Source organism: Vanellus vanellus (genome assembly GCF_965231255.1).
Source record: "Vanellus vanellus genome assembly, chromosome: 15".
NCBI lineage: Eukaryota > Metazoa > Chordata > Aves > Charadriiformes > Charadriidae > Vanellus > Vanellus vanellus.
Genome location: NC_138920.1, coordinates 8,847,719 through 8,875,584, shown reverse-complemented (window position 1 = coordinate 8,875,584; position 27,866 = coordinate 8,847,719). Strand labels below are relative to the sequence as shown.

Genomic DNA, 27,866 nt, shown 5'->3' with positions numbered 1-27,866 from the left:
TGTAAACTGCAGCCCTAATGCCACTCTGAGTGCACACACCTTTGTAAAGAATTTCTTATGAGATTGTGACAAAATAGTCACTCCAGTTTTGTCTGAGTCAATAAGTTACAATGTTTTTCCTTGCAGAAAGACAAATTCTTTGTGTACGAGGAGTACTGTAGCAACCACGAGAAAGCACTCAGACTGCTGATGGAATTGAACAAGATCCCAACAGTGAGAACATTCCTCCTGGTAAGCACCTTCTCTAGCACTCTTGACTTAATGATCTGACTTTGCACTGTACTCAGTAATAACCCTTTGGTATCTCAGGAACGCCAGGCATTTTGCAGATATTACCCGTTCCAGGTATGCAGCACTCAGGATGGATGAGTTCAGGCACAGAACTAAGCACAGCTCTGGTACAAGTGATTTCAGCAGAAACAGGGAAGATTATTATTTTTTATTTTTTTTTTAAGAGAAGCAACAGAAAATGTGAGCAAAGATTGTGAAAGGAGTAATGCAATAAGTCAGCAGCAGGGCTGTAACTACTTCCCAGTGGATCTGATTCCCTGGTCAGTTCTCTGACCAATTCACCATCTGCAGACCCACCAGAAAAATGTGGCCTGCTTCTGACACCCTTTTCCCCATGATTCCAATTGTGGGCAAGAAATATAGTCTGGATGAGTTGTTTTGACTGCGTCATTTCTGCTTTTATCAAAAATGATGCAACTCCCATCCAACCCATGATGCATTAGTATCTATGTTGGGAGGGACTGTGGCATACAGCCTTCAAATGCCTCTGTAGAGGCTGGGCTGGGAGGAGAAACAACCAGTAGACAGTGCCTTCTGCCTAACATTCCTTATTTTTCTTTCTTTTCTTGTATATTTTTCCTCCTAGCCTTAACCTCAATTCTGCTTGATTTTTTGGGTGTCTTGTTTTCCTGGCCATGAATGCATGGCATTTGGAATGGGATTGGCCTGTAGGTGAGGGACTAATTCAGCACATTAGCTTTTTTTCTTCGTAAATGCTACAAGGTGAAAGGCTGTCTTTTTGCAAAGGATCTGCTCTTCTTTCTGCCCTTCTTTTTTCTTTTCTGCCAAAGGTCTGCTCTTTCCCAATGTAGTACAGCAAAAGAAAACTTCTGCATAAATGTCTGTCACAAGCAGGGCCAGAGCATTCTTTTAGCCACAAAATACAGGCCTTGGAGGGAGCAGCAGGGACAAGCACTTATGCTATTGGGTAGTCAGAATCTTTTTGTCAAGTCTGAGTTTTAATGAACCTTGTTGAACTTGTGCTTCTGTTGAGGGAAATTAATGAGAAAGAGGAGAGGCAAAAGTGCATGTAAACACCATCTTTCCCAACATTTGGAGTGTTCTCCACTTCCTCTGGATTGGCAAAAGCCTCCTGTCTGTGTTACCGGCAGCAGCTGGCAAACTGATTATGAGGCACATAAAAGATGTCACACTGTCTGCTGTGGCTTGCTGCAGCACCTGAATCCAAGACACTTAAAATAGCTGTAAATATGGGAGGAGAGGCTACGCTGAAGTGTCTACTTTGCTGTGTCTGCTGTAATTTCTTCCAGACCTCCCTTCTCTTCTCCGTGGCCTCCTAAAGCCAATGCTATAATGCCACCATGCAGAGAAAGCTGCATTAAAATACAAAACTTTTCTTGTGAGGATAGATTTGGCCCGATTGCCCCTTCACAGCTGCTGAAATATAGAATGTGGGAATGTGTTTGAAAAATCAGTAAGTGTTAAAGGGCAGTTTTGAGCCCAGAGCTAGAGAGAGGGCTGAAAGAAGAGATGGGAAGGACTGAATCACTCGAGACTTGGAAAATTGGACAGGGAGCATTGTGAGCTGGTAGCCAACGCCACAGATCTAGAATAGCCTGGGGAAGGGTTGTTTTACAGATGATTGTCTGTAAAAATACCAGTTAGGACTAATGAGATTTATGTATGATGTCTGTGAACATTCCTTGAAGAGGAGGATTGTTGAACTACAGCCAAAACTCCGCTAAATTTCAGAGTGTGTCTGAGCCACAGCACACATTTCACAGGGGAAAACGTTATCAGTGATGCCCCAAAGCAAGCACATCTTGGCTGAACTGAATTTAATCTTCAGCTTCTGTTGACAGGACAGGTTTGCAACTGGGGTGATTTTGGGAGCAAAGTTGTCTAGATTCGTGGTCAACCATAGGAATGCAGACTAGTTTATCTGAAATAGATTTGAAGACCATCTGAGTCCACTACCTGTCTCTGGCAGCAGCCAATAACAGAGACTTTACATCTTTAGAGAAACGTATAAAAAGCTTAGAGTAGCTCAGTATTTTCTTCTCACACAGAGATTACAGATTATTGTGACAAAATAAGGACAGGTCAAGGACTGTAGATTTTTTTTTTTTTTCTAGAGCCATACCCAATTCTTTTACTCCCCTTCTATGTCAATCCTGAGAACTGAATTTTCTTAATCTACTGAGAAGTTGGGCATCTCTTGTTTTGAGGTAGTGTCGCGCAAATTTATCTGTGAAATGTTTCTTCTGGAATGCAGGGCCCCTCCAAACTTATGTGGACTCATTGTGTGAGTATTGTAAGGGTTGATCAGTTGCTGCTTCTGTTCCTCAACCTAAAATCTATTTGGACTTGGATTTGTTTGGTGTATTGGTCCAATATTTGTCCCCTTTCTTACTCTGTTTAAACCACACTGGGAGAGAAGTAATTTTTCTAGGTAGAGAAACACCTTTCACCTTCTGTTTGGAAGTCACAGAGTTTCACAAAATTAATGCTGAAATCCAATTTTTTTTTTTTTTTAATGAGCATCAGAATTAATGAAACCTGATTTCCTTAAGTTTCATTGCTTCACGCACCTCCTACCTACAAGGTGGCCTTGCCTGCATGTCCCATAGGTTATTTTTTTTGCTAGATAAGCAGAAACGTTCTGTGACTGGTTGAGAGCTACACATGTGCTGGTTGGCCAGCCAGTGTGCCCATGTTGTTTGTCCAGCTGTGCTTAGACATAGTGTTTTGCCAGAGAATTGGTGGATGTGATGTAGATGACTCATTTATTTCAATTCCACTTTGATTTCCTTCAGACTTAAGGATTGGACTAGAGTTAATTACATGATTACCAGTTAGTAGGCTTTATTTTAGCCTTCAAGACTTTTCTGGTTTTAAGAGTTTCAGTGCAAACTTTGCATAGTGAACAAAGACAAGTTGTATCAATTGTGGGGGCAGGCTGGATTCTTTTCGGTAATGGTACATCTGGGTTTGCTGATTGTTATTGTATTGTTATAGCATTTTTGAGTTACCGGCTGTATAATGCTTCTCTGGGAAAATGCCTTACTACACAACCCCTGTTATCCACAGCAAACTTTCTTTTGCTGATGCACAAAGAACTTTGCAGGCTTGATGGCTGTATTTCAGTGGTGAATGAAGTCCCATTTCCTGTATCTTAAGTGTGGCAAAGGGCTTTCTGACCATACTATGTGTTGCAGGAATACAAAATCATGTCAAAGAGCATCTGAAAGCTTTGTGTCTGAAGTAATATTTGTTTCCTTTTTTGATTATAGGGTTGCATGCTTTTGGGAGGCAGAAAGACGACAGACATTCCACTAGAGGGTTATCTGCTGACTCCAATTCAGAGAATTTGCAAATATCCACTTCTGCTTAAGGTAAACGAAAGAAAGTATTTCTCTAGATGGTTGTTTTATTCTTGGAGTGATTCTGCAATTTTTTAGCCCTGACTTCTGTTGTCACTACTACCTTCCTGCTTTGCATGTTGGATCCTCTCTGGAGAAAATGGCTTTTTATGGGTACAGAGAAAAAGCTGACTGATGCTGACAGGCTGCTAAGTCTTGTAATGGATGGACCAGACAGGGTAAATTACTGACTAACTAATGCCTTTTTGACTTCAGTTCTCTTCAGAATCTTACTAAGGCTTGTGAGTGCTATTTTATCCACTTCCTGAAAAGCTGTGTTCAGATAAAATTGTCTCTGTTCTGAGGGACTGGATGGGTCTGGGGACTGGAAATGGGATACATCTTTCATCACGAGGTCTCTAGTTTGAGTGTGTTCAGGTCAGTACCAATCAAAATCCTGTATCATCTGACAGCTGTTTGGCGGCTTGTTTGAAAACTGTTTGGTCATCTCAGACAAGTTCCCAATGGAGGGGTGTCATTGCAGAAATGACTACTGCAATTGGCACTAATTGGCCCCTTTGCTAGTATTCTTACTGTAGTAGCTAAAGAACAAAAGTCCCAAAAAGAGATAACTTGCCTCTCATCCCTTCAGGTCAGGGCTAGGTCACACGCCTGGTGGGGACAAGGAGAGGGAAAAGGAGGAAGCAGTTTCTTGAAGAGCTTGCATCGCCGGTGGCCTTGTAGCAACTCTGTGGCTAATGGCCATCAATCTTCAGTGATGTCAGTCTTTCTCAATCAGAGGAACATTACATTTACTAAAAGAAAATTATTTAATAAAAAATACAAGAAGAAATTGCCTCATATTTTGACAGAAAGGTCCCTTCCTGAGTTGTGGGAGTAAGAATTCTGTGTTGAGCTGGTGCTCTTGGTCACAGGCTGACCACATGAATCACTGTATGTCATGTAAAGCTATTGATTGTAGTGCTTTTGTCTGTACATTCAGCATGAATAAGGGTTTGCATAGGTACAAGCTGTTTAGCGCAATACTGATCTGTTTTTCCATTTAAAATTGTTTGTTTCATCTGTTTCATGTTTAAATTATTTCTTTCTGTCTAATTGGAGTTTTCAGAGCAGAATTTTCAGAATACGTCTTTTCCACAGTGGAATCATTCTGTTCTCCATGCAGCTGCGCCCAAACCCATCTTGCAGCAGACATTCACACACCATTCCTTATGGACATAGCTACTGGGATTTATGTATATACAGCCAGTTTATCAGTCCAGTCAATCTATCCACAACTCCCCTTACAGTTTGAACAAACAAGAGCACACACAATTTAGGCACGTAGCAGGAGAAACTGATGTGTGAGACTGCTACAAACATTTCTTCCACAGTATTAATAATAGTCTAGATAGGGCAAGGATGCCTAGATCGGGAAAGCACGTAAGTGGCTCCAGCTCCAGTTTATCTTCGGAGAGGACTGGTTATGTAGACATAGTTGAAAAACTAGTGGTGCGTCAGTTTAAGTCCACTGTGTTTATTTGGGGTTAGTGTGGAGAAAATTCAGTGCCTGTTCAGCCTGTGGATCTGTGAGATGACTGTGAGCAACATCCATGTGCACAGAAAGGGAGTTCCTATGGCATCCAATATGGTAAACAGACCATTCCTGACCAAGTATTTTGATAATGCTTATGTTTTCTTTTTTTTTTTTTTTTCATTCATTCTGTGGTGTGTTCTGGGATTGTTATCTAACTGTGTTCAAGACCAAAAATCAGAGATTGTTTTGATTCCTTTCAGAGATGCCTTTTATATTTTCCACGAAACTTCAACTTTTGAACTGATCTCTACATTTGTGCTGTTACTAAAAGATGAAGTGTTAATCTCCTGAAGATTTCTTGTCATGGTTACCCTTTTGTGTGAAGGGAGTTATTAATGGGTACAGAGTCTGAAGACCAGGTTATTCATCTGTTTATTCCAGGCTGGAGACATCTTCATCCAGCCAGAGTGGTCAATATCTTGTACCCTTGTTATGCTAATATAAAAGTGATCTTAAACCAGCGTTATCCCAGTATTTTCCAAACTTTTTTGACCAAAAGATCACTGTTAGCACTCTGTACTTCTTATATTTTGCTCTGTGTCCTTGATAAGCTCAAAGTCTCTCTGAAGTCAGTGTGGTTTCATGTATCAGATCTGACCATTCGATATGTGCACCACGAGTCATCTCTCAAGCACAGTTTGGGGATTTCAGCTCTAAGCCATGCATATGGCTGTCTTAGAGAACTCCCCACATTTCTTCTCCACCTCAGTGCCTCTTTTTCTCTTTTTAGTGTGACTTGGTTGCTGAATCAACCGTTGCTAATTAGACCTGCTTAATTTCTAAGCTTTTTGGAAAATGTGATTATGAGTGGTAGTTTTCTATCAGTTTGGATAATCTGTAGACATTTTATCTACTGACAGAAGCTTGACTTGCGAATTAAAATCTCTATTCTGCTCTAAAAAGCTCTTCAAAATATTAGAATGGCAGAATCTGCCAATACTACACATTTTCCTGAAATCTCAGGGCTTTTACTCCAATGCCATGAGGATGCTGGCTACAGAAGGACATCTAAAAGAAATGCACAGCTTTGATTACAAGGTAGTAGCATCATCGATGAAATGACATTTTGGCATTCTTCAGCTTCAATTTTCCTGTTCCTCTGTATCGTTCTAGGGCAGGTCTTTCGAAAAATATGGGACTCTGTATAAGGGGTTGGAAGAGCTATGAATGGAGAATGGACCAGTTTCTCCTGCTTTTCTTTAAGAATTTGTTTTGCAAGGGGGTAGTAAACAAAAGACTAGAACAAAATAAATATTTCTAAACCATAATTCAAATCTTTTCAAATTTAATGGCAACTGAAGTCATTGTGCTCTGGGGATCAAATACTGGCCTGTCGAAATAAACTAGTGGTTTCCACTTTCTCACACGTGCACTGTTGTGTATGTCAAAAGGCCTACTGGCACAAACCTGCTGCCCTTGAAAGCCAAAACCAAGACCAGCAAGGGTAAGACTGAAACAGTGTGTCTTGCCTTCAAGCCACAGTGGGGTAGAATAAAGACAAATTTGTCCTCTGACGCCAGCACTGTGCCTGCCTTCTGGGGTGAGAATTCTGGTGTTCGGCTCTGGTGTGGCTCACCCAGACCCACGTGCACTTGTTGAACAAATAGCCATGAAGGGAACAAATGGGAAGAGCTGTCTCATGATGTTGCGTTCCATTTTTCTATGGATTTCTTTTTGTATACAGGCTGATATAAACCACATGCTATTCACTACTTGAAATTTCCTGGACAGGAAATAAAAGTTTTAAGAAAATCTGAGGGGAATTTCATTTTGGTTAGGCAACAAATCTGTGTCAGTCAGTGGCATGATGCCATTACTAGGGGTTGTTCAGCTCAGAAAGTATCTGTGATCATTAGAAAGTGAAGCTGATGGTGATTCTCAAAGGTAGTGAATTCATAGTTAATAAACTGATACTTCATTGATACTTGCTAGCACAACAGTACTGGAGTGGACACAAATGTTTCAGACAAGACAACAATAAAGGGGAAATACAGGCTGGTTCTGTTAGTGCTGAGCAGGAAAATGCAACTCTCCAAGCACGAGAAAAAAGTAGATTTAAAAATAACACAACCCTCAAATTAAGTGTTTGCTCTCCCTTTGCTACTGAACTGCAGTTATTGCTCCTGAAATAGCTGGTTTGTATTCATGGGGATTGGATCTTATTTTATCTAATTCCCACGGCAAACAGATACTATTGTATTCCAACTGATTAGAAAAGTCATAGAGCAGAGCTACCCTACTTTCCTCTCTCACTTTGTTTTTAGCAAGAGTTTGTGAACATCCAGATTTTCTGATAACTTTGATAAGACCTTGTCATAGCATAAGTATTTAGTATAGCTAAATAGTTAGGTTTGATAAAGATAGTATGAACACAGTAAATCAAACTTGTATGTGTTTGAAAGTCACCTAAATAGCAGGGTAAGGCACATATTTAAAATATTCTAACTATTTTTGTTAATACCATATGTGAGTATTCTTCAGAATAATTGCATCTATCATGGAGTTAATTTGGGTTACTTAATTAGGAATAATATACTGGAACATCTCCAACTGCAGGTACACCTTAAGTGTATATGACCAGTAATTTCCAATATAAAGTATGGTATCCTGCAATTGGTGATCCTATGTTTTCTCATCGTCTAATGTTTTTTTGAACTGACAAATGATGGAGGCAAAACAATGATTCAAATGAAGGTGATTATAAATTTCAATTTTATTTGTAGTTAGTTTTTTTTTTTTGTGAACCAAACATTGCAGCTTTTGAATGGCTGACTGTAAAGAGGCTTTTTTCATTGCTTTTTGTTTGTTTTTAAATTTTGGTTGCTTTACTTTTGTCCCTAATACTGTTTTTGTCTGCTTCAGACAGCATGCAAGAAAATTACCACAGAATTTGTTGGTCAGTAAATTAGTTTTAGCCCCAGTCCAAACCCTTTCTAATGTGACTTCCACTTCTTTTTCTTGCTGTCTAAGCTCAGCAAATGATTTTAAGTCTAATTGGGGCTGTAGGAGTTCTGAATGTTTGTTAGCAATGAGCTTCGTTATAAAATTTCCTTAAAATTGAGAAAGGGGCTTGGACTATGCTCGAACAAAACAAAACTGTGCTTGCTGTGATGGGCATTATGATTTGGTGAGAAGAAAAGAAGGAAAGGCAAACAGATGCGCATACCTTGAGACCATATACTGTGTGAGTGACTTAAAACTCCAGTGCATGTATGTACACTGGAAAGCCTGCTGAGTAAATATTTCCAGGGGAATGTTTTGGATTAAGGCAGCTCTGTCTCATTGATAATAATTGTATGACTGTGTATTAATTAGTGTGAACTACACTACTTAAGAGTAGAAGCAGCTGTTGTGTAAACCAATCTCTGAACAAAAATAGCCTTTTTCCCTTAATAAAGAGCATTTATGTCAGCAAGAAGAAAACCCTGGGGGATTGGTGATCATGAGTTAATCATACCATTGGGGGTGGGGATTAGGAGCAGTCCTTTCTGTCTCCTTCCTCCCAACAGCAGGAATGTGCAGCACATGATAGATGCAGCCCTACAGGCTCTTGATAGCCCAGTGCATGTCAGAGAGGTTGTTTCTTGTTTGATGTCTGTCCTCTTAAGGAATTGCTCAGACTTCAGCCAGAAATGCACATTTCACCTCTGATCCTTTAAAAATATCTCATAATGTACACGACTTTATGTGCAATTTAGGGCAGTAATTATGTATTGCTTCATTGGTCCTAGGAGGGAAAGAAAAGCCTGGATGGAAAAAGCTGAGTGACCAGATTCAAAATCTTCTTGAAAGGGAAAGCCCAACAGGGAGGCAAACACAGCCTTTGCTGTGTAATGTTCTTTTTGCTGAGTTCTCTCCTCATAGGTGGTTTTTTTTTGTTGTTGTTTGGTTTTTTGGGTTAAGCACAATTAGCAAATGCGGTTCCTGGACTTTGAAAGGGAAAGATGGGATGCCAGTGGTGTGGATACAGAACAGGATGAAGAAAGGTTAACTCACTGTCTCCCCTCTTCTCCCTCTCCATTTTTCTCAGAGCTGTTTAAGGAACAGAATCTTCTAATTGGCCATAATTGAATATATTTAATCTTTGGGGGTTTGGGGTTTTTTGTCTTTTATTTTTTCTTCCTTTTCTTCTTTTTTTTTCCTCCAAGAAAAGTGGCATTGCTCTTAGATTCATGACATTGCCTGGTTGAACTCCAACTCTATGTAGCACAAAAATATTAATATATACCCTACAGAGTTGTAGGGAACACTGCCAATTTATAAATCATACTTCTGTCTTTCACACTTTTTATATATAATCACAAATAACTGGTAGTATTTATAAAACTGCAAACATGTTTTTGTTACATTTTAATTTAGCATATGTCATAGATTTGATGGCACATTAAATATAATCAGTTTTACTGATTTATTGTTGCTTGTCTAGTCTTTACCCTGCAGAAATGTTGACATAAATTACAAATTTTAAAATTATACAGAATAAAAAATCCCTGCTTGTCACATACACAGATACAGCCTGGTGTAACATTTATTTTCTGGTTAGTTTAAGTGGAAAATACATTTTAATACAAGCAAATATTAAAAACGGTAAATTACAAATATAAAACTCCTGGAAACATTTATATTCAGAGAAAAGTTTTTTTGTTTCTTTTTTAAAAAAAGCACATTTTGGAGCTCAACTGTTTTTTAACACAACTTCTTGAACTGATAAGCAAAGAAATATGTTGTCCTTGTTATCTCTATAATCCCGAGATGTTCAGTAAGTAACCAACAGATGTATCTCTGAAACTGTAATTTATGCATGCACTGGTTTGTAGTGCAAAACGAGACAGCCTGGCAAGCAATGATTTTCACCAGTCAATGCACAATGTTAACATTCATTGCGCACAATCCATGTTAAGTCATGTCTGAGTGTCCTCAAGGGTATAAAGATAGGAGAAAGGAATTTTAAAAATATAGAGACTTGTAAATTTCAGCTGCAAAACATGTGTTCAGCTGTCAGTTTTAAGTACACAAAAATTATTTTTATGTGGCAAGGGAGGACATGGGGAAGGATGACAGAGACTTCATTTTTAAAAAAATCAGTTAAACAGAATAACATCCTTTTTTCTAGGAAATATTAAAATTGCGTTCACATTTAAAAAAAGCTCTAGTTTCCTCTGCCTACCTGCATTGTTCGCACATCATCCCTCCTGCCACCTCTTCGTGTCTTCCTGTGTAATGTTCTTTTTGCTGAGTTGTCTCCTCATAGTTTTTTTTTTTTTGGTGGTGGTGGTTGTTTTTTGGTGTTAAGCACAATTAGCAAATAGACAAATTGTATGAGCAGCTGATATGTCTTACTTCTTATGTGGTTTAGTTCTTGAATTTAGATTCTATCATATTTAGAACTCTTTTAGCCTTAAGCTATTTAAAGCTACATCTGGGATTGAAATACTTCAGTTGTAAATCCCTTTACTCCGTTGCATAATCAAAAACTAGCATTTCTGAGTAGATCAGATGTAGATGTCCTGTCTTTCATTTCTGTAGGCTGTTCAGGAGGACGCTACAGCTGGATGTAGATGTCTTGGATTGCTCTGTAACTCCCTTTTTAAAATGAGTTGTGTTCTGTGTGTAGGTGTTGTATGAGTGGCACAACCTCAATCTTTGCAGCTATGAGAGAGGACTGAAATAAAAGGAAAATTCTGTGCCCAGAGGAGGCAGTTCCCATTTCTGTCTTAATTCTTTAAAGAACAGAGATTTCTTTTTTTTTAATGTTTTTATGATATGGAATACCTTTTCGCAACTTTCCCCCACCCTCCCCCCCCCCCCCCCCCCCCAAAAAAAAAAAAAAAAAAAAAAAGAGAGAGAAAAGTCAGAGGATGATGGTAAAGATGATAGGGGCTTTGAAAAATACCAGCTGGTTAGTCTGAAGGCTAACAACTCTGTAACTAGAAAATAGGTGTGTTTTATGAATTAGTTTAAGAAACTCTTTGCAAGGAATAGTTTTCTGCAAGTGGCAGCAACCTTATTTCCTGGCCCTATTAGTACACAAGTTGCAATACATAAGATAGTAATTCCAGATAACAATATATATGAGCTTTATGGAGGACAAGACAGTCATACCCAAGGCTTGCCATCTGGTCTGTCTCTCAGCTGCCTTTCAAAACGTTGTCAAATGCTCTCAGAGTTTACACATCATAAATCTGTCACTAAAATAAATAAGCACCCAGAGCTCCCTGAGTGTATTTCAGAAATGCTAGGCTCTGCTCTTTTGGGGAATGGCAGTGTCACAGCAGCATGGCTCTTCCTCTTCCTTAAGCAGATGGCTTAATACCAGGCAGTGGTGGGACAAGTTCTCTTACTGTCTATGCTGCTTATGCTGTTGAGGCACCTGACTGCCCCAACCAGTGCCCTTCCGAGCAGCACCCTCCCTGCCTTTTCCAACCTCCTCTCCTGCTCCTTGGGCAGAACTGCAGGCGGCTAGCAGGAGTGGGGAAGATGCTGTGGTTATTGCAGCAGAGGACTGCTGTGAATGGAGAGTTCTTTCTCTGTGTCTTGGTGATATTTCAGAAAGGGACGTTTACACAGTGCCAATGTATACGTATCTGTTTCCAAAGCAGTGCGGGTGACACTTGAGCTGCAGAACTTCATTGATTTTTAATGAGAGTCGTGTAGCAAAAATTCTGCACTCTGTTTTGGAAGCATGGAGCAGAGGCTAGAGTTTTTGCACCAAAGTGCAACACCTCTCTCCTGCCTCTTTTTGAACGCTTATTTTCCTTGACCTTATCTCCAGCAAAGTAGGGTAAAAACTTACGCAGGGAATTTTGTTTGTGATATCAACTGACATCTGTAGCAGCCAGCCTCTTTTTCCTGTGCATGTGTTGCTCACTCTGTAATCATGCAAGAGTTTAAGATCATTAACTCTTCTCTCTTAATGGGATTCCCAGCTGTCAGTATATTAACCATCTCCTCTGTTATCCACCTGACAAGAGCCATTAGCCATTGTCAATTTCCACTTATAATTTTCTGAAAAGAGAAATTGTAGCTATGAGTAAATTCTCAACATACCAGTGCTGTGCAAAGAACGGAACGGTTATATTTCATTGGACAAACATCCGGCATTCCCATCCATTCATTTGGGCCTTACTGCCTCCAGGATTTGTCTACGTGGGAATAAGAGCACCTCCCATTGCCATATTTTGATTCTCATGAGACATGTCTCTTGTATTACTTAAAACGAGTCTCAGAGGCCAAACAGTTTAACCTTAAGATGCAGATTTCACTTTAAAAGGTTCTGCAAACAGAAGTTAACAAATAAATAAAAACACTTTACACTTCTGTAACACTGGGTGTCAAGATAGTTTACTAGTTCTAGTGAATTAAGTGTTGTTCCAACCAGTGTAAAAAAGCAGAGAGGAAGCACTGAGAGGGTCTGTGCAAAGGCAGTAACAAACCTGTACTACTTTAAACTCTAGCTGCCTGTTTTCAAATATGCCTTCCAATTTTGCTGATATCTGAACACCTCACAGCCTAATTATTTATTCTACAGTTATTCCTGCTATTAGAAGAGTAGAGCTAGGTATGTACTAACCTTTCACATGCTAAAGGTGAATTCCGTCTAAAGAACTTTGTAGAGCAGATCTATGAATCAACACTAGGACAGAAAAAGTTCCTTGATTTAGCAGCTGGATGAGGAAAATGGTTGGATTAGCAGCTATTATAGTTACTGCAAGCTTCAGCAGAACTTGAACTTCAGCCCACACCCCTCCACTCTCAGACAGGCCATGTAACTTGAGCCTAAAAGTACCAGTTAATTTCATCTAGAGGTTGTGTGTGGACATAAGTCAGTTTAGGAGCAGTGCTCATATTACAGGTTGTGCTACCAACTCAGGCAAGGCAAGCCCCAGTAATACTCAGGACCATACCTGAAATCAGAGTATGTTATTGGCAAGCAAGACAGCACGGCACAAAGCCCTTTAAATTAATGCCAGTATGGCAAAATTTTGTGTGCTGAAGAGGCACTTGCTGATGTGGAGAAGCAAAAGACAAATAGGACCACAGATTAAGCCTAGTTGGAGCCCATGACAGGCATTTGGGGGTTGCAATTGTTTATTTTGGATGAACAACAACTGTAACAGGCTGTCTTTGCCCTTAGTTCTGGGACCTATGGATTGAAGCAGTTTAGCTCTGTTCAGACCACAGGGCTGTGCAGGCTCTCTGGCTGTATTCAAACTCATTCTTGTGTCTCACGCAAAATGATGCAATTCAGCAGCAGTTTGCCATTTAGACACGGGACTTTAAAACAACCAAATAGCATGTTGAGGCAAAACAGAACATAGTGAGAAAATTAAATATTCCAGGCAATCTAAAAATGTGGGTCTTAAACGCCATATTATGTATCAAGATGAAATTACCAGCCTTAGTTAAGGTTTCTTTAATGTATTTTTATCCAATTGTGGCTGACTATAAAATACTGTTGGTCTGAAAAATGATTAATTGAGTTGACAGTGGTTACCCCTTTTGCCAAACTGGTTTATATTGTCAGGTCCCAAGTTTTCCCACTGCTGATTTTAAATGGGCAGTGTTTAACTGGGCTGTTGTGTATTGAATCAAGGGAAGCAGAGACTCTTAGGAACTCCTTCAGAGCAGACATGTTGTTCATCTCTATGTTGATCTCTCCAGTCAAAACATGTGTCCCAACCTCCTAAACATAATCTGGGGAGGAGTCCCTGCTAAACTCCTGCTGCTGTCTTGGCCACTGCATCACTTTTGCCTTTTGGGGAGCCCTCCCCACTTGCCATGGGCCTGTCTTGGAGGTTAAAACACTGAACTGAGCACCAGAAAGTCTTGGTTCTGCAAGTGACTTGCCATTGGACAAGTTACTCTTCTGTAAATTAATTTTCTTCTTCATAAAATTATTATTATCCTTTCTAACACATGAAAACATGGGACAGCTTTGGCTAGTGCATTTCTGTGCAATTTCTGGACACACAGACTGATCACGCAGAGAGCTGTAGGCACTTATCCACATGTGGTGGGTTGACCTTGGCCCACCCAGCCATTCTCTCACTCTAACTATTTGATGGGATGGGGGAGAAAATAAGATGAAAAAATGCTTGTGGATCAAGATAAAGACAGGGAGGTCACTTACTAATTACCATAATTGGCAAAACATTCGACTCGGTTTATTGTCGATTAATATATATTTGGATGTTGAGAAACAAAAACACCTTCCCCCCAGCCCCCACTGTTTTCCCTGGGCTCAACTTTCCTCTTGCATTCCCAGCTCCTCTACTGTCCCCCAGCCCTGAGTGGTGCAGGGGTATGGGGAATGGGGGGTTGCAGTCAGCATATAACACTTCCCCTCTGCTGCTCCTTCATCCTCATGCTTTTCCCTGCTCCAGCATGAGCTCTCCTGGGCTGCTGTTCTTCAGGATAAACCTGGTCCTGCATGGGTCCTTTAGAGGCTGCAGTTCCTGTCAGTAGAACCTGCTCCTGCATGGGCTCTCCACCTGCGGCATGGGGTCCTCCACGGGCTGCAGCGTGGCTGTCTGCTCCATCATGGTTCTCTCCATGGGCTGCAGGAGATACCTGCTCCAGCCTGGTCTCTCCAGGGGCTGCAGGGAAATCTCTGGCACCTGGAGCACCTCCTCCCCACTTTCCTCAGGCCTTGGTGCTCACAGGGCTGCTTCTCACATGTTTTCCCTCTCTGGCCTGCCATGTTTTGCCCTTTCTTAAACACGTTTTCACAGAGGTGCCCCTGGCTTCTCTGGTGGTCTCAGTGGGGTCCTGCTGCGGGTCCCTGGCGGAGCTGGCTGGAACCAGCATGGGGCAGCCCCTCACCTCTCCTCACAGAGGCCCCTGCAGCCCTCCCTGCCAGCACCTGGCTACAGACACCCGATACACTGAGGGATCTGGAGTAGGAGAGGTGTCTCACTGGAATCCCTCATTTGTCAGTGGAAAGGCAAAGGCTTCTCATGAGGGCACTTCCACTCTTAGGTAAATCTGATTTGCACTTTGGTTGTGTTTCTCTGCTGGTTATGGACCTTAACAACCTGTGTCCTAAAGCTTCACGTGGGTTGGGATTAATCTACACCTTCTGTAAGTACTGTGGGTGGGGTCTACAGCCTAGCATTATTCCTGTAAGACTGTAGTTCATGGAAAACCCTGCTTCCATAACTCTGGTAGTTCCTGATAAGACCTGCTATGGGCAGAATTTTTATCTGATCAAAGGGGCCCAATCCAGCATCACTGAAATACTGGATGCATATCACTGGGGCTTGTATAGCACCTAGACCATGGCTAGGTCAACAGTCCATCGCATGTCTTTGTGTGGTTTTTGTGTAAGCTTTTAATTTATTTGGCTTCGGTTCACACTAGAAGCAAACGTATATGACACAGCAAAACGTATTTGGCATGAACCCTCTTAGTTTAGCATATTTAACATGAGTGACTGCTTCATTTATTTAGCAGTGTTCATATAAAATGGCAACCACACACAGATGAAGAACAGAAAACAGCATCTACAGTAGCATGCTCATAATTTCTCTTTAATTTTGCAGTGGTTCTGGCCTATTCCTGTGGGATTTCACACTAATGCGTGTACCTTTCCATGAGCCACTTCAAAGTTTACATTGTATATTTTCTTTTCTTTTCCTTAAAGGAATTAGCTAAGAGGACTCCCTCCAAGCATCCTGATCACCCAGCTGTCCAGAATGCATTGCAGGCAATGAAGACAGTCTGCACAAATATCAACGAGACCAAGAGACAGATGGAGAAACTGGAAGCCCTTGAACAGTTGCAGTCCCACATTGAAGGATGGGAGGTATGATGTAGGACTAGTGAGCTCCCTGGAGGCAGTTTGCTACGCAGATTAATGGGCTGAAGTTTAGTGACTCATACTGTGTACAGGGATTTGTGTTTCTTACATGGAGTGTAAATGCTCTTGAAGGTGTGGGTGGCATCACTCTGACGGGTTAAGAATTTAGTGTTTATTTTGGGTGTGCAGGCTGCTGCTAAATTGTAGCAGAACAAATGGATTATGAAAAAAAGGAAAGTGTTAGAGCTAGAATGGACTGAAATTTCAAATGGGCAGATCTCAGTCTAGAAGGTGAAATCAGGACTGGTCTAAATAACAGAAGTTTCTCTTTCCATTCCTGCAAGCATTTAGTTTTTGTGGGAGCTTTGAAAGTTAGCTCACTTAGCTTAATACAGATTTCCTGTATAAAAGATAAAGGTTAGATTAGCAAGCGTTAGATTAGAAAGCAACTGGTATATTTGTGTTTGATCCAGTTAAGTTGCTCATAGATGTGTTTCTAGTGATGTGTTTACCAGTAGGTGAATCTGTGTAGGTAGAAGCATTTACTATGGAAGTGAGAAAAAAAAGAGAAGGAGAAAACTAGAACATGAAGCTTGGGGGAAAAGGAAATCTGGAAAAAGAGCCACTCAGTAGAAATACGGGGAAGTCAGGATGGTGTGCAAAGGGTTGGCAGCTTATCTTGTGATGACTTTAGTTGAGGCCCTTGAATCAGTGTAGTTGGAAGCTGCTGGGACATGCACCATAGGGAGTCAATGGTGTTAAATGGTCTCATGGAGAGATTCGCATTGGCGTTGAGACTGACATTTAAAATGTCGAGGCTGATTATTGCCAGCTGAGGATTTCTTAGCTGAGGACATTTTGTTAGAGGTCATGTAAACTTCCTCATGTTCGGACTCTTGGGTGCTCTCCATGACTCTCTTTTGGGTTGTTTTTTATCTTTCATGTATGTTTTAAACCTTGCTCATTTTTCCCTGAAGGATGTTCTTGGCATCCAGCTAAAGATGTGAGAACAACCCAGATATCCAGCTGTGTATTTTTTGGATAGCAAGCTCAGCAAACAAAGCCATAGAATGTTCTATACAGCAAGACTACTAGAAGCACCTAAAACCATTTCAGGTTCAGTGCATCTCATGGGTCATCTAGGCAAGAGGCATGGTTTGAACTCTGGAACCTGAAGCATGACTATTAAAGTGTCCATGATGCCATAAATGAAGTGGTATGCAAACTTAATGCCTTTTTTTTTTTTTTTTTTTTTTTTTTAGGGTTTAATCTGAAAACCCTTTCAGATTTGTTTATCTGCATTGTTTTGTAACAAAGTCACCTAGGTCACTCAGCTCAAAATTTTAAAAAGGAAGAAGTGTTTTTCCCTCCCAGTAAGATGTGGAATGATTCTAAATTATTCTAGTGGCATATTAAAAGCAGGAAAACTAGGTTTACACATTGCAGATACAGGCCAATGCTCAACATGATGGCATTTTTTTCTTCTGTACATATAAAGAATTTGTAACTGATTGACGTTTTTCCATCTTCACAGTGCTAGGGGTCTTGCAAACTTTGTCTCTACAGCAAAGTGCTATCTTTGTAAATAACTGTTTCCAGTTATTTCAGATGTCTTTCACAATTTATTCTTAATAAAGGCTCCTAACTTCTATCTATGGAAAGCTGCAATTACTGAATTAAATAATTTTTTAGCTTAACAATGCAGTGCTATAAGCCCCACAGCTGACTGTAGGAGGAAGACTATAAAGCAAACTTATGTCTATTTTTAGTTTATCTGATGGCAATTTCTCCTATGAAATAGAAAATTTCCTTTTTCCATTAGCATGGGTGTGGATTCTGAAACACTAGTGCCCAGTATATACGGTTGTATTACCATACATGTTAATTCAACAAGGCCTACAGCTTCCAAGGCATCTACATTGTCAAAAAGAAGCGAAGATCAGCTAACTTATGACCAAGTATTTTATGATCATAAGGGACGTAGCCTGAATCTGGGGAGTGTGCAAGCAGCCCAGCACGAAGTGTGGCGTTAATTTGTTCACATAATTTGGAACAGGCTCCACCTTGCCTAATGTTTCTGTTCAACCAAACCAGCGGTTTCACCAGTTTCTATGACTTTGCACTTCCTTCCAACTGTCCCAACAGACCATCCCTGGTCTGATCTTCATCCTATTACCATCAGTGCCACCCTCAATATTTCCAACATGAAGAACAAGGTAACATCATTTTGCTTCTGCAGTGTCTCCTCTTCTTGCTCTTGAGAGTCACCTGTAACTTCACTAGGAGCAGCAGTTGTTTTTTAGCACATTTTCCTCAGTTCAACATTTTTTCTTCAACATCTCCACCCATCAATATGCATCTCCCTCCCTAATACAACCATCACTGTCATATGCTGAGCATATATTGGCATCATCCTGTCAGTCTCTTTCTGAGACAGATTATCATGAGGGGACATGTTAAAGTAGGCCAAATCTGGGAAGCCACTGAAGGCCTGCAGCTTAATCAGAGGTCTGTTGATCAAAATGAACTCTGCTCAGATTCATTCTTTTGGAATGCACAGAATCCTTGCAGATGTATTTTATGGATTAGTCTCAGGCAGGTCAATTTGATTCTGGTTAATCCTTCTGGGAAACAAAGATTAGTTTAAAAAGGGGGAAAGAAAAGTAGAGGATGCATGAGAAGACCAACTTTTGTATACAATGTTGGTTTGTTTAGTGAAGACCAAGTTAATATGCTGTTTCCATGAATTATATATTGATTTTTCTGCAGGGAGAGCTCATCCTCATGAGTCCTTGTGAATTATTTTTACTGAACAATTGTTATATATCCCCAAATTCTCCCAGTCTGAAGTGCATAGAGAAGCGAAACCCTCATCACAGAACAGCATAAGTTGTAAGATATGTATTAGTGCTTGGGCAGATCAATCATTTTATAATTGTCTGCAATTTGCAATTCCACCGGCTATGATGTTTTCTTTTTTTTTTTTTTTCCCCGCCCTGCAGCTTAGTTCCACTTACAAAGGTGAGAAATCCTGTGTTGTCTCTGAAAACATCAAATAAATCTTACTCTATTTCTTACTATTGAAGAACCTCTCAAATCAGTATAAATGGGAAGTAGCTAGGTCAACAGCAAACAGGAAATGCAGCAACAGTGTTTAGATACCATCATGATGGGTCTGATGGAAAAATAAAGATTCTTAGATTTTAGGGCGAGAAGCAACCGTTGCAGTCATTTGCTTTCACTTCCTGCACAAAATAGGCCAGATAATTTTACCCAGCGGTTCCTGTGTTGATAAAAGATTGACTCCAATTACTGATGTCACTGTGCTCATCGCTTTTACTGTCTTTGGGTATCTTTCGGAAAATTAAGTACTTGATGTTGAGGTGCTCTGAAGCCTTGACTTCTCCTTGGGCAAATCACGTGAGGTGCATCCTTTTATGTTGTAAAGTCAGTCGGTTTCTGTTCCTATTTGTGTATGTGCTAGTAGGCCTTTGGGATCGCAAATCTGAGATACAGTGATTTCTCCTGGAGATAGTAAGGGTTGGCAGGTCATTTTCAAAATAACAAGTGCTTATTTCTGGGCATGTATTAACTTTCTATAGAATGATTAAGAAAATAAAAACATATCAGGACAGCAGATGGAACTATTGCATCTAGCTAGTTCCTGCATTGTTCTATCTAGAATATATAGGAACACATATGTGGAACACACAAATTGGTGTTGCATACTTGGCAGCCTTTAAAGAACACCTGCTTCCTTGTTAATAAGGAGCAAGACATGGACAGCACAGCTGTCAAGGTTTGATTTAGAAAATGGTGTAATCAGAGCTTCATTCACACCTTTAGAGTGACTGCATTGTATTTAGAATAGCTGATTTCAATTCAGTGATTTCCCTGGAATAGCTTGATGGCTGCAGACTGGACCTTCCTAAAAAAAAACCCAAAGCAAAATAAAGAGCCAATCACTCATGCAATGTCTAAAATCATTCAAACAAATCCTTCTGGGGTGACTTTCTAGATGGAGCTGGATTTCATGCCCGTGCACAGATGTATCTTCAGTTTCTTTAAGGGGGATGAATTGTGTTTTACAAAATTTTTCTATTATTTGTGAATATAGGGTTAACAGACCTTTGGAAATCAAGCAGTTTTGTCGATAATGCATGTCTTGTAATCCAAAGTCAGTTCCCTTTTCCAGTAAGACTCAAGGCAGTGGGTCATATAATCTAATTTACTTCCTTATCTGCATGCTGACCATGGAAGGAAGTTACTGTTGCCCTAAGTAGTTCTTGCTTCCAACTCAAAGAGAAATGCAAAAACTAATAAGTTATCCAGAACTGGAGGGTAAACGTTTACAAGGCCTCAGGGTATTTTTCTGAAAAGAGACCTTTACTGATAGGATGCTTTTGTACCTTCGAAGTAATACTAGATCGAGGAATTTAGGGCTAGTGCCTAAGATTTAGCCAAACCATCTTGTTTAGTCAATGGAGCAGTTGAGGAGCAGATTCCCAGCTGTGTGCATTCAGAATGTGGGGACACTTGGAGTTTGCCCGTCCTGAGAGCAACCTGGGACACTCCTATAGTTGTTTTTCATTTGGGCCCAACTGCTTTGGTCCTAAAGGGCCACATTTAAAGGACTGTATGATCACTTTTCCAAGGAATAACAGTTTGGGGAGTGAATGGTTTAAGAGTGTTCTACTGTGGTTTTCAGCTTCTGTGCATCCTCATAGGCTAACATGTCTTGACCACCAAGCTCAGTTATCTCTATGGCTGTTTAGTGCATAGAATGGCTTTCACATAGCAGCTAGCACGGTGTCCGAGACCCAACCTCTGACTTTCATGGCTATGTTTCTAACTTGCATGTGTTTACCAGAAATCCAGAAAGGACAGCACCTGTGAGTACATCTAACAAAAGAGTTGGAGAGACACACTACCACGGAGATGATTTTGCAGAGAGGTGGTTAATAGCAACATATGTCAGTATCAGAGCTATGATGTTAGGGAAATACCATTATTCTTCTACAAAGCGTTCCCAAAGCCATCACTTGTGATATTTGCAATGATAGTTCAGGGTGCAAAGAGAAGACTAATGGTCTTGAGAGACTCACAATACAGCTGCTTTGAGAGTGAAAGATTTCTTCAGGAAAAAGTTTCCTGGATTTTAATAGGGAAGATTTATTGTAGTGTATGAGGACTCCAAAAGAATATTTGTAGAGAGAACATGATGTGTTTAGCCACGTTAAGAAATTGGGGACTTCCTCCTTATGAGTGCATGAGTTATTTTGCAGTTTAATGACATGCAGATAAAATAACAGTATTTTAGTAAAAATCCTTCATTGCGCATACACACAAAAAATTAAAAATAAGGAATATCTCTTTTCTATGTTTCAGGGATCAAATCTGACAGATATCTGCACACAGCTCTTGCTCCAAGGGACTTTGTTAAAAATATCAGCAGGAAATATCCAGGAGAGAATGTTCTTTCTATTTGATAATCTACTGGTCTATTGCAAGAGGAAATCCAGGTAAGTCCCTCTGTCTTAACAGTTTTATAATGGCACCTTCAGAAGTTTTGTAAGTAGAAAGAATGACCAATTACTGATCACTCACTGTATTCCCTGTTGCTCTGTGGGGTTGAGTCACAGGTGTGACTTTCTTCTGTTCTTGACTGTTGATATTATTTAGACTGTATGAGAAAGAAGTCACTATATGGTAGGATAAATATGCCAGACAGTAATGGGGCCCCCACCCTGAGAAGCGCACAATCCAAAGACAGAAGTTGATACAGTGCAGAAAAAACAGAGTGACTTCTTACAGCTGGAAAGCTTCCCAGAGCAGATGGGTCTCCAGGAGTGATGGGAAGAAGGAGGCCTTGCCAACTTTCATTGGGAGGTTATTCCAAGCAGAAGAGGGTGACGTGAAAAATGATATAAAGCCAAGAAAGGGGAAAGTGGAAGACTAAGAGAATATTAAATAGATGCAGAGCACAGAGGAGTGAGGAAGAGATGAAGATTTGCAAGTTGCTGTTCAGCTTTTTTCATCATTCCACCTTACAAAACTTAAGCATTATTAACACCTACTGCTTATTATTAGAATAGCATTGGCAGTATGGAGGGCAATTTGCTTCTGCAGCAATTGTACTGTATTTCAATTCTTAAGCTTTTTACCTTCACAGCTCCAGTCTCATTTTCATGTCTTGGTCTTTTCTGAATTTACAGTGCATTCTCTACACTCCAGATACTCCTCCTCCTTCCTTTCCTGTAATATCTTCCCCCTTCAAGTTACGCTTTTTACTGGTGATGGTCAAGTAGAATGGTCAACCCAATTAGAAATTCTCAAAAACCAGAGTGTTCTCTCCAAAGAAAATTCTCTTATCTCAAAATTTCACTTTATTTTACAGTTTTTTGTTCAATGGAAATTTTGGCACCATTAAGCTGGGAAAAAGTAATTTCAGTAATGTTCAAACTTTTTGTGTTGATAATGCTGAAACTATACAACGTAAATACAAATTATTACTTGAAATCTACATTAGAAATTATTAGAATGGAATATAAATGTTTCAATTAAGTTGAAAAAAAAATTACACAATTCAATCTTATATGCCTTTTCATATTATCTAACTGAAGCATTCTGACTTTGCTGAAATTAAACAAGAAACATGAAACATTTCATTTTGACACTTTACCAGATTTGTCAAAATCCAAACTTCCATATGTAACAGAGTTTAGAAATTTGTGTGTCTTTTAACAGAAAGCTATTCCTTAAAAAAAAATAAATAAAATGTTGATATCTAATCTTTTACTTCTTCAGGGCACTTAGAAACTGGTTTGTAGTTCAGGTTAGCCTAGCCCCTCCCATGCTGTCCAGGCATTTTTCCTGGAATACTAAGATTTAGAAAACAAAATGTTCTACTGCTTTTTAAGCAACTCTCTGTTTTTGTACAGAAGACATTACTGAGCTACTCTGTGTAGTTTGGCTTGATTTTGGAAGAGGCTGCTGTAACTCTTTGATTTTCCCAAAGGATCAATATTGTTTATCTATGTCTAATAATGTATGTTGAACTGATGGAATCTAAGTTCCATTAAAAAGTAGAATATTTTATTAAGTCTGCTGGGAATTCCCTAATGTAAAAGATATAGACTTTAGTTTGGGGTATTTCTCCTGCCTAGCTGCTATTTATAATTAGTCCCGGATGGAAATGAATCTCTATCCAGTTGTGCTGGTGTGATCATCTGGCCAGCTGCTTGACAAACAACTAACATGTTAGTGGGACACAGATACTGAAAAAAAAAACCCCAACAAACAACCACCAAAAAACTGCCTGTGTCTGTTCCTAATTTGAAATTGAGTGACTTGGTTCTCATCTCACTTTTGCTATGATTATCTTGTAGAAATCACTGGAGTTTTTCTTGATTGAAAAGTGCAATCAGAATTCAGACCTCAGTCTTTGATAAGTTGTCAACAATGCAGCCATTTAAATTTGGGCATCGTATCTTTTCACAATAGTATTAATTAGGAGTAGCGTTGTTGAGACCAATTTAAGGTGTGTTTAGAATCAGAATTGGGCCTGTGGTTTAGGTCTAAGACTGCAATCTCATCTTTTGCAAAAGCTTAGGGAAGTCTGACAAACTCATGACATAGATTTTCAGGGCTGAGTATTGTTTTGCGTTTTTAGCAGGATCATAGACTGCTGTTTAAATCGAATCCTGATGTCAGGAGCAATATGTTTCATGTGGGGAAATGGGCTGAGTATTTAAAAGGTTTCACTGAGGCTGCCAGAACAGCTTTTCTTTTGACTCTAACAGTCGCCTTTAGGAAATGATCTAATACCTCCAAGATCTCAGTCCCTGCCAGTCTGATTGGATGTAAAATATATGATCATCACTTAAGGTGTATTTGTCACTAAAGCTAGTTGTAAAAGGAAAAATTGTTCAGAAAAAAACTTGTTGATTCTCTTCGCACCTCGGTTTATCATAGATAATTCACTATGACAGAAACTTTCTCCCTAGCTGTTTTTATTGCAATCATTCCTTGAATCTTATGAGCTCCTGGCAAGTTGCCACAGCAATCCCTTCACTGTATAGAGTTTGGACATCTGCCATCTCAAATGATGATCGTTTGACCAGTTGTGTTTTTGTTCACATAGCAGGGTTGTTCTTAGATGTTAAAACTCAGCAGGTGTCAGTTGGATAGTTTCAAACCTATTCCAGACTTAAAAATCAGAACATAACTAGCAATGAAAAGTGCTTTCCTGAAAGTTTGTATAAGATGCTGCAACAGAGACACCGTAAAGCTTTATGGATAAGTATGTAAACTTTGGTGCAAAATCGCCACAGCAGCACCTTCACAAATGCCACATACAGTGACATTTAACACTCATACAGCAGACCATGTGACATTATAGCCTCTTTACATGTTTCATTTCATATTTGAAACTTGGTGCACATACCACAAATTTATCAAAGCTTTAGGCAAACAAAGAAGGCAAATGTAACATTGTGTCAGGTGATACTGCAGTTTTCATCCCAAAGCCATGTGCAGTTCAATTGTACTGGCATTTCAATCAGTTAGTCGTCAAGAATGTAAATCACAAAGGCATCCCAATATTCACAGAAGCTCTTTCTTGCTGTACTGACACTGTTATACACTTATCTTTGTGAGCTGATAGAGTATTCCAATTATTTAAAATCAGAGACAGGGTCAAATACCACAAAACACTATGTTGGAATCCTTTTTTAATAGTCATATCTCAGATTGATTTATGCATATATATGTCACACTATTTGCTTATGTGTTTCTAACAGTCTAAATCCTAATTGCAGAGTTACTGGGAAAAAAGCATCTAAACGGACAAAGTCAATCAACGGGTCCCTGTATATCTTCAGGGGCCGAATAAATACAGAAGTCATGGAGGTGGAGAATGTGGAAGATGGAACAGGTAAGAGACCAAATACTGTCTTTTAACAACACAGCAAGTCCAGATCTTGTGTTGGAAGGTGGTACAAAAGTACTCGTCCATCTCCTTTAATGAAATCTTAAGCTATGTAACCTCTTATGCATTCACTATTAGACCAACTTATAAAGTTGAAAGAGCGGACATGCTTTCCGCACTAGTACTTCATTCTGAAATGACCTTATGAAGAGTTTGTGTACCCTGAAGCTTGTCTATTTTTTCTCCTAATCCAAGTTAATTTAGTAAAAGATACTTTATCTTCCTTCCATCCTTTCTTTTCTTACATCTTAAGCCATTACAGCTATAATAACAGAAGTTCTGGATCTTCTTCTCATTTAGAATACTACCAAATATTAGTCTTAGCATCAAATCAGTAGCATGGAATGTGGCCATGAACGAAATATGGGAGTGCAGTTGTATCATGATTCTTGTGCTCTGACACAGGCAGGAAGACTGGATGGGATTCTGATTTCATCCACAAAGGCCACATCAGCCCCTGCTCCCATTGTGATAAGTCGGGAATTAATATTATGTCCGTTCAACACTTGACATGTAAAGAGTTCCCATGTCCTGTGGACAAAAATCATTACAGTGCAAGAAGTTAGTGTGTCCCCAGAAAGTTCAGAACAAATAACTTGAACAAAAATCATAGACATTTTCACTGATGTCATTGTATTTAAAATATTTTAGTTCTTCTTCGAGGTGAAATTACACTCTTAGGACTGAAACATTTAGTCAGCTGAACAGCACAGCCATGGATACTTCTATTAATATTTGTACTTCCAGAGTGGTAAGTAACAACCAGTCACATGGATGGTCACTAAGACTGATGCATGAGGAACACCTCCAGAAATCAAGCCCTTCAAAGAAGAAAATTTTAATTAAGGTGTCCCACACTGATTTGATTAAAGTAGCAGGCCTTCTATTCACTGTGTGCATTGTGCTTTGGGTTTTTACAGCAGATTACCACAGCAACGGCTACACTGTGACAAATGGCTGGAAGATACACAACACAGCCAAAAACAAATGGTTTGTCTGTATGGCCAAGACTGCAGAGGACAAACAGAAATGGCTGGATGCTATAATCAAGGAAAGGGAGCAGAGAGAGAGTAAGTGGATAACGTAATTTCTAATGCACTAAAAAGAACTTGTGTACAAAGGAGAAATGTATATGCATTTATAAGTATCTGAGAGAAAAAGAAAATTTTGCAGTTTTTCCTCCATGGGCAGAATTAAAATCTATCCTTAATGACAAAGAAAATAAGGTAATTGAAAACAAATATTTCTGAATTTGTACCTTGGGGTTTTTATGGACTTCTGTCAGTACATTTATCAAATATTTTTATTTGCCAGAGTCAGTTTCTTTGGTGCATTGAATTCCTGTGACAAAATTACATTTAATCAATTTCATTTTTTGGTCTTCTATTTGTAAATAAGGTAAAATTTTAATTGTATCTATCAGTAAAAGGAAAGAAGAAAATCCAGCGTGCAGCCTTTTTCCAGAGGCAATGACACAAACTCACTCTCAACAAACTTGGCCTCTGTGATCTTGAAATAAACAGAACAGTTAATGGAGAAAAAGTCTAGAAATATTATGCTTAGACTGAGAACAGTGATAAATGTATGCAGATGCTTGTCACTTCTGCCTGTTCTTGTGGAACGAAACAAAAACTAAGCTTATCTTGAAATGGTGTTATACAATAGAAGCAAGCTTACAAAGCCATGAATCAGGGTGGGTGATAAAAGTTTTGAGTTCCTTTAGAAGTCAGAACTATCTTTCAGAAGTGAACCTGCTTCCCTTTTTGCTTAGTGGGAAAAATAATAGCTCATTGCCAGAGGAAATGACACTTATTTTAAAACATTCTGTGCCTGACTTTTAGAAGTGGTTACCTTCTCTGCACACGCAACTCCATTAAAGATGTAATTGCTCATCTATGCTAATATTGAGAGAGGTCACTCTGAAATCCTTTTTTAGTAGTGTTTTTTCAGAACTTGCACTTGCTAAGCAATAATGCTTTAGATTTTTGAAGTATTTTAAGAAAGTTACAGGTCTGAACTTTTGAAGTTTAGTGAAAGCAGAGAATCTAAATCCTCTAATGTCCTTTGAAATCCAAGCCTTAGTTTTTATGTTACAATACTTTGCATCTAATCTGTTAAATACAATGCACAATTCAGTGTTATTTGTTACCACAGAATATAAAACATTTTTAAAGTACTTTATCATATATGAACCCAAATACAGCTTTTGATAATAGCAAGGATACTACCTTCAAAATGTAGATCGAGCATGGTGTAAACTCAAAAGAACTAAAAGAACTACGTGAAGGCAACAGAGAGAATAATTTCTGATTTTTTTTTCATTTTATTTTGTTTTCTAATTAAGAGGAAGTGTTTTACCATTCTGAGCTCGTGATCTGTACTCATTGGTCAGTTCTGCATCCTTCTCTACTGCAAGGATCCTAATCTTCCACATGATCTACTTTTTTAATAAAATATACTTCTTAGCTTTTACTTTTACCATCAGAGTGCTAAATCATATCTCTAGAAGATCCAGTGAGTCTCCATTTCTTGGTGAGTTTTCTCTTTGTGACGTCAGTAGTGCTCTGCGGAATTTCCTGTGCATGAGGTAAAATGTGTGAGGAGAGAGAAAGTTCAATAAGAAATAAAAAGATGGGACTAGAAAAACAGACTGTTTATAAACAGGGAGCTTGAGAATATGGGGAGGTGACTGAAATAAATATTAGGAAGGGAAAAGAACTATTCCTTAATAGAAAGTTTTTCGAAGTTTTCCATGCAGCATTAGCTGGTAAGAGTGGATTTTTACTGATACGTTTTGTCATATAGTTTTATGATGTGGCAGCTGATGACAGGCATTTGGGATAAGCATAGATATTCTGGCAGACATTC

The 27,866-nt window shown here is 39.3% G+C and overlaps 1 protein-coding gene across 1 annotated transcript in view; it reads left to right on the top strand.

The window, feature by feature from the left end:
- PREX1 (phosphatidylinositol-3,4,5-trisphosphate dependent Rac exchange factor 1) overlaps window positions 1-27,866 on the top strand; it is a gene marked incomplete at its 5' end in the record, with an annotated part of 169,837 nt that overhangs the window by 81,173 nt on the left and 60,798 nt on the right. The window contains 6 exons of the mRNA XM_082491124.1: window positions 127-231; window positions 3,546-3,647; window positions 15,854-16,015; window positions 21,398-21,531; window positions 24,829-24,944; window positions 25,919-26,068. Of these exons, the coding sequence (XP_082347250.1) occupies window positions 127-231; window positions 3,546-3,647; window positions 15,854-16,015; window positions 21,398-21,531; window positions 24,829-24,944; window positions 25,919-26,068 (769 nt within the window). The remainder of the gene's footprint in view (window positions 1-126; window positions 232-3,545; window positions 3,648-15,853; window positions 16,016-21,397; window positions 21,532-24,828; window positions 24,945-25,918; window positions 26,069-27,866) is intronic.